Source organism: Trachymyrmex cornetzi, unplaced genomic scaffold, assembly GCF_001594075.2.
Source record: "Trachymyrmex cornetzi isolate Tcor2-1 unplaced genomic scaffold, Tcor1.1 scaffold1431, whole genome shotgun sequence".
Taxonomy (NCBI): Eukaryota; Metazoa; Arthropoda; class Insecta; order Hymenoptera; family Formicidae; genus Trachymyrmex; species Trachymyrmex cornetzi.
Genome location: NW_017296018.1, coordinates 99,061 through 103,681, shown reverse-complemented (window position 1 = coordinate 103,681; position 4,621 = coordinate 99,061). Strand labels below are relative to the sequence as shown.

Sequence of the window (4,621 nt, the reverse complement as noted above, 5' to 3'; positions counted from 1 at the left end):
ATTAAGTATTCAGATAAATCTAAGATGGACTGTGTACTTATCATTATGCTCCTTTGTACGGATTTAAATCCACTACTACCTATTTTTAATTTAGTGAAAATATTAATAATTTCGTTCAAAAAATCAATATTTTTCTCATATACATTTGTATCTTTTTTACCTAATGCTATTTTAGAATATCTCGATGTCATTAAAGAAAACCACTTACAAACAATTTTTACAAACCATGCAGAGAGTGGTGATAAACTCTGGTTTGTTAATCTCTGATGCTAATAATTCAAATGCACAACTTACGTCATGAGAAAATACCTGTTTGGCCTTATTTACCTTCATTTTATTAAAATTATTGCTTTTAATATCGTTTATTGTTAATTTAGGTGTTAACAGCAATTCAGAATCTTCTTGAATGTTAATTAATTCATTAAAATACTTTGATTCTATCTTATTCGAAGGTAAATTATATTTACGGATTATATCCGTAAGAAATGGTTATTGATTCATTATTAATTAATGCTTATCGTCAGAAATGGTTATTGATTCATTATTAATTAATGCTTGTTTTAAATTTAAAATGTGAGGTGGATCAGCGATAATATATAAATAACGATTGGAATTAAATGGATGAGTAATTTTGTTCTTTATTTCACTATATCTACCAGTACTAATATTTAACAATTTCCATAGACCGATATTTCCGAAACCCATGTCCGAGGTGATGAAATGACACGAAAACCAAGTTCCTCAGCTTTATTAATTATCTGAAATATTATTTTTCGTAATGTTTTACTGCTGAAACTATTTCCTGTAAAATGATACCCCACTATATACTTCCATCGATTATAAATATCAACCAGCATGAAAACAAGAGCATGCGTAGCTATAACTATTTCACCAGAAAATGTGATATTACCTATTAATGATTCCGTTGCAGGATTATAACATTTCTTTGATGTTATAGCCATTTCATCAAATATTAATCCACATTCGAAATCTGTTTCTTTATTAAAAGAGGATTTTTTGTACTTTAAGAAATCAAACATTTCATTTAATATTCCAGGTTCAAATTTAATGTCTTCCAACTTTCTTGATAATGTTCTTAAACTAGAAGTGGTATCCCTTGACAAAGTAATTCCTCATAACAATTAGTTCCACACGCAAATTTTAATTTCAGTGCACGTTGAATTGTCGCATTTGACCAATTTCGAATACGAATTTTTTTTAATAACGCTTTTATCTTCATTAAATATGTGACTTAAAGCTTTCTTGTACTTATCATTATCAATTTTGCTTTTCAGAATCCTATTTCTATACTGCAGAGTTTTCATTTTCTTCCTCATAATGATTAAACGTAAATACTGTTTCTTTACCAGCTGTTTATATTTCTTATATTCTTCTTTTTCATTTTCATAAGAGTCAGATATGGATGACATATTTGCTGACGAAGCCATAGGCCCTGAAATATCATCTACAATAACCTGGAAAGATTGTACACTATAAATCATGTTATAATATGTTATATATATATTTCTCTTTCTCCTTTAATACTTACTGTTTCAATAATAGTTTTTTCATTTTCAATGTTATTAGTTGCTTTTTTATTTGTACACTTAATGCTTTGCGTACTACTGGTTATTTTAAGAACATTACTCTCACAATCAGTATTGCCATCATTTTCTATGGCCTTTATTGGTATTTGCTTTTTTAAAAAAAAATAAAAAATTGTTAGTATTGCATCCCGTTTTAATTTATGTTTGCTTATATCATCCCACATTTCTGGGGAAAAATGAACCTACATCATAACAGTAGTTTTATTATACATTATACAATTCAATTATAATCGTAAGAAAAGCATAGAAATTTCAGTTAATTATTCATCATAGTAAAGTAATACATGATTGCTAACCTCACAAAGACGAGAGTTGTTTGTTGGTGTCCAATCCTTATTTGCAATATTTTTTATCCACAAAGCTCTACGTACAGGATCTTTTGGTAGAGCTTTCATTTTATAACCTTTCGCTGCGGAGTTGTTACAAAATGGGGCTGAACACCCACCCATTTTTACAACGAACGGCTATCACGACTGATCACGACTGAGTAGTCGACATGTCGACAATCGTTATCGTGCGTGAATTTCTAAAGATATTAGGTTAGGTTTGAAAAAGAAAGAGAACGGATATATATTCTTCTCTCTCGTAGGATTTTGCCCACTTGCCTTATGGCTAGACTCTGTAATAGCGTTTTCGGCTCGATCGGGTTTGCACCAACCTGGGTTGGATAAATCTTTCCTATTGGTTGACGTCACCCGCTCTACCAATAGGAGAGCACAAAACGCCATTAATCAAACCCAGGTTGGTGCAAACCTGGCCGGGCCGAAAACGCTATTAGAGGGTCTTTAGTTTCCTCCTCTTTAACACGGAATTGACATTTCTCTTTATATATGTTCTGTGGCTCCTCAGCGAGGACGAGTTGGAAAGAGAACGCGCAATGTGGTACATGAACTAGTCCAGTAGTTGTGTTGAATTTTTAACATCCGAGTTTAATTTAATATAATATGATTGTGTTATTTGAATATTTTGTGTTAAATTAAAAAATTTAACATTTCTCAGTTAAAATAACACAATTTATAAGTAAACAAATAACATAAAATATAAATTCTGAGAATAAATAAATAAGAGTTATGCTTTTCGCGGGTTTTGTCCTCGCCCTGATGAAGTGGACTGCAAGGTTCATGAAACGTTGGCATTTCTAGAATGGATCTGAACATGGAGGAAACCCGCGAAAAGCATAACCTTTATTTATTTATTCTCAGAATTTATATTTTATGTTATTTGTTTACTTACCTATAAATTGTGTTATTTTAACTGAGAAATGTTAAATTTTTTAATTTAACACAAAATATTCAAATAACACAATCATATTATATTAAATTAAACTCGGATGTTAAAAATTCAACACAACTACTGGACTAGTTCATGTACCACATTGCGCGTTCTCTTTCCAACTCGTCCTCTCCTATCTATTATAGTATGCAGTTCTCTCTCTCCCACCCATTGCATTCTCTTTCCAATCTGTTGTCCTCTTCCTCCAACTCATTGTAGTATACATCAGTTCTCTTACTCATCCATTGCGGTTCTATAGTTATCTTATTCATCCTTTCTCTCTCCCTATCGTTGCAGTACTGTACTTATTGTATTATTCGCGCTCTTTTCTTCTCACTATATTCTCTTCCACATTCTCTTTCCTTTAAACACGTGATTTTATTAAATAAATATTGTAACAGATGTCTATTTAAATTGTTGCATGGAAACCATACAACATAAATATAATTATCATATACTAGTTTAACATAAATGATTAACCAAATTTTTTTTATATTGTGTAATATATTTTTTTGCATTGTATGATAATTGTATACAAATAAAAATAAACATATATATAATTGATACAAATTAAATGATCTCTCTTACTTGGACTCACATTTATTATATTATAATTAACAATTAGAATTACATCAATTAACAAATAAATCTATTTGTCAAATCAACAAATATAATATTAGTGGACATATTTATTATTAGATACATTATCTATATAATAAATATTTAGGACAATTGAATCAAAGTCCACATATAATATCACAAAATAAGCATAAGAAACAGCCATGAAAATAGCATTCAGAAGTTTTTGCACGAAACTTATAGAGTAGAGTATGATTTTGATTTATATAATCACACACATAAATAGTAATATAATGATCATGAAAGTTTTTTTTAATTCAATGTCAAACTTTAGTATTAATATATCTTACGTCATACTTATTAACGAGATTTATATAAAATACACTTGAAGTTTTCCAAAATTTGAGGATCTCTGTATGCTATCAAACCTGCACGATTAGAGAAATTTGTGCCAATAGGTAAATAGTTCACGCTTAGATTGTCTGAATCTGGATTCACAATAAATTCTTTAAATTCGATGATACTTCCACCAACCGAAGACAGGAGAGCTTGTGGTCCACACGTGTCCCATTTATAAGTGGAACCCTTCGACAAGATGTAGGCAGCCGCCTGTCCAATAGCGACGCTCAGTATCTTGTATCCTGCTCCTGTTGCTTCCACTAACCTGAATCCACTGTTTAATAATTTTGATTTTACATCTGCATCTTCGAAGTGGCTAAGTAAAATGATTTTATCGACGTTGCACACATTACTTATGGAAGACTTTGCGACTCCACCTCCCAGAAAACCCCAGTAACATTTTCCTGTCCATCTGTCCAATCAATACAAAATATAATGAAGTGAAAAACGTAAAACGAGATTTTTTATTTTTGATTAAATATATTTTTTAATAATTCCAATATAAAAAATATGTAAATGTTTATGTCAAACACAAAAAGGATTGCTTTTAGTATTAACAAATATGTACTTTAAAATATTAGCAATTTAAAATGTCTATTACGGTCGAAACTGGATCTTCATTGTTTTAAAATAATTCAAACTTAAATTACTAATATACAGGGTGGACCATCTGAAGTGATCCAGTCAAATATCTCGAAAACTAGTAGGGATAGAGAAAAATGTTTCGTATGAAAAGTTTAGGGTTACACGGGGGAAGTATGGTA

General features: G+C 30.3%; 2 protein-coding genes across 5 annotated transcripts in view; both read right to left on the bottom strand.

The window, feature by feature from the left end:
* Positions 1 to 559: 559 nt before the first annotated feature.
* LOC108757455 (THAP domain-containing protein 2-like) lies at positions 560 to 2,129 on the bottom strand. Of its 3 annotated transcripts, none has more exons than XM_018501869.1 (4): positions 1,904 to 2,129; positions 1,550 to 1,789; positions 911 to 1,475; positions 560 to 802 (listed from the first exon to the last, which is right to left on the bottom strand). In XM_018501869.1, the coding sequence occupies exons 1-3, from the start codon at positions 2,054 to 2,056 to the stop codon at positions 1,143 to 1,145; spliced, it is 726 nt and encodes a 241-aa protein (XP_018357371.1). In that variant the 5' UTR covers positions 2,057 to 2,129; the 3' UTR covers positions 560 to 802; positions 911 to 1,142. The 3 variants fall into 3 exon arrangements, with proteins under 3 accessions (XP_018357371.1, XP_018357370.1, XP_018357372.1); XM_018501868.1 differs by having other exon boundaries at positions 560 to 758; XM_018501870.1 differs by having other exon boundaries at positions 560 to 758; positions 1,550 to 1,696.
* Positions 2,130 to 3,818: 1,689 nt separating this feature from the next.
* Positions 3,819 to 4,621, bottom strand: part of Ipp (inositol polyphosphate 1-phosphatase) — a 5,963-nt gene continuing 5,160 nt past the window's right edge. For both annotated transcript variants that reach the window (XM_018501872.1, XM_018501871.1), the window contains exon 5: positions 3,819 to 4,269. In XM_018501872.1, coding sequence (XP_018357374.1) covers positions 3,819 to 4,269 — 451 coding nt within the window. The remainder of the gene's footprint in view (positions 4,270 to 4,621) is intronic.

Excerpts from the sequence above, each read along its gene's own strand:
- LOC108757455 (XM_018501869.1), bottom strand. The coding sequence starts at position 2,056 with ATGGGTGGGTGTTCAGCCCCATTTTGTAACAACTCCGCAGCGAAAGGT. Across the intron at positions 1,790-1,903 it reads ACAACTCTCGTCTTTGTGAG|GTTCATTTTTCCCCAGAAAT; the intron begins GTTAGCAATCAT and ends GTTATGATGTAG. Across the intron at positions 1,476-1,549 it reads AAAAAACTATTATTGAAACA|GTTATTGTAGATGATATTTC; the intron begins GTAAGTATTAAA and ends CAATCTTTCCAG.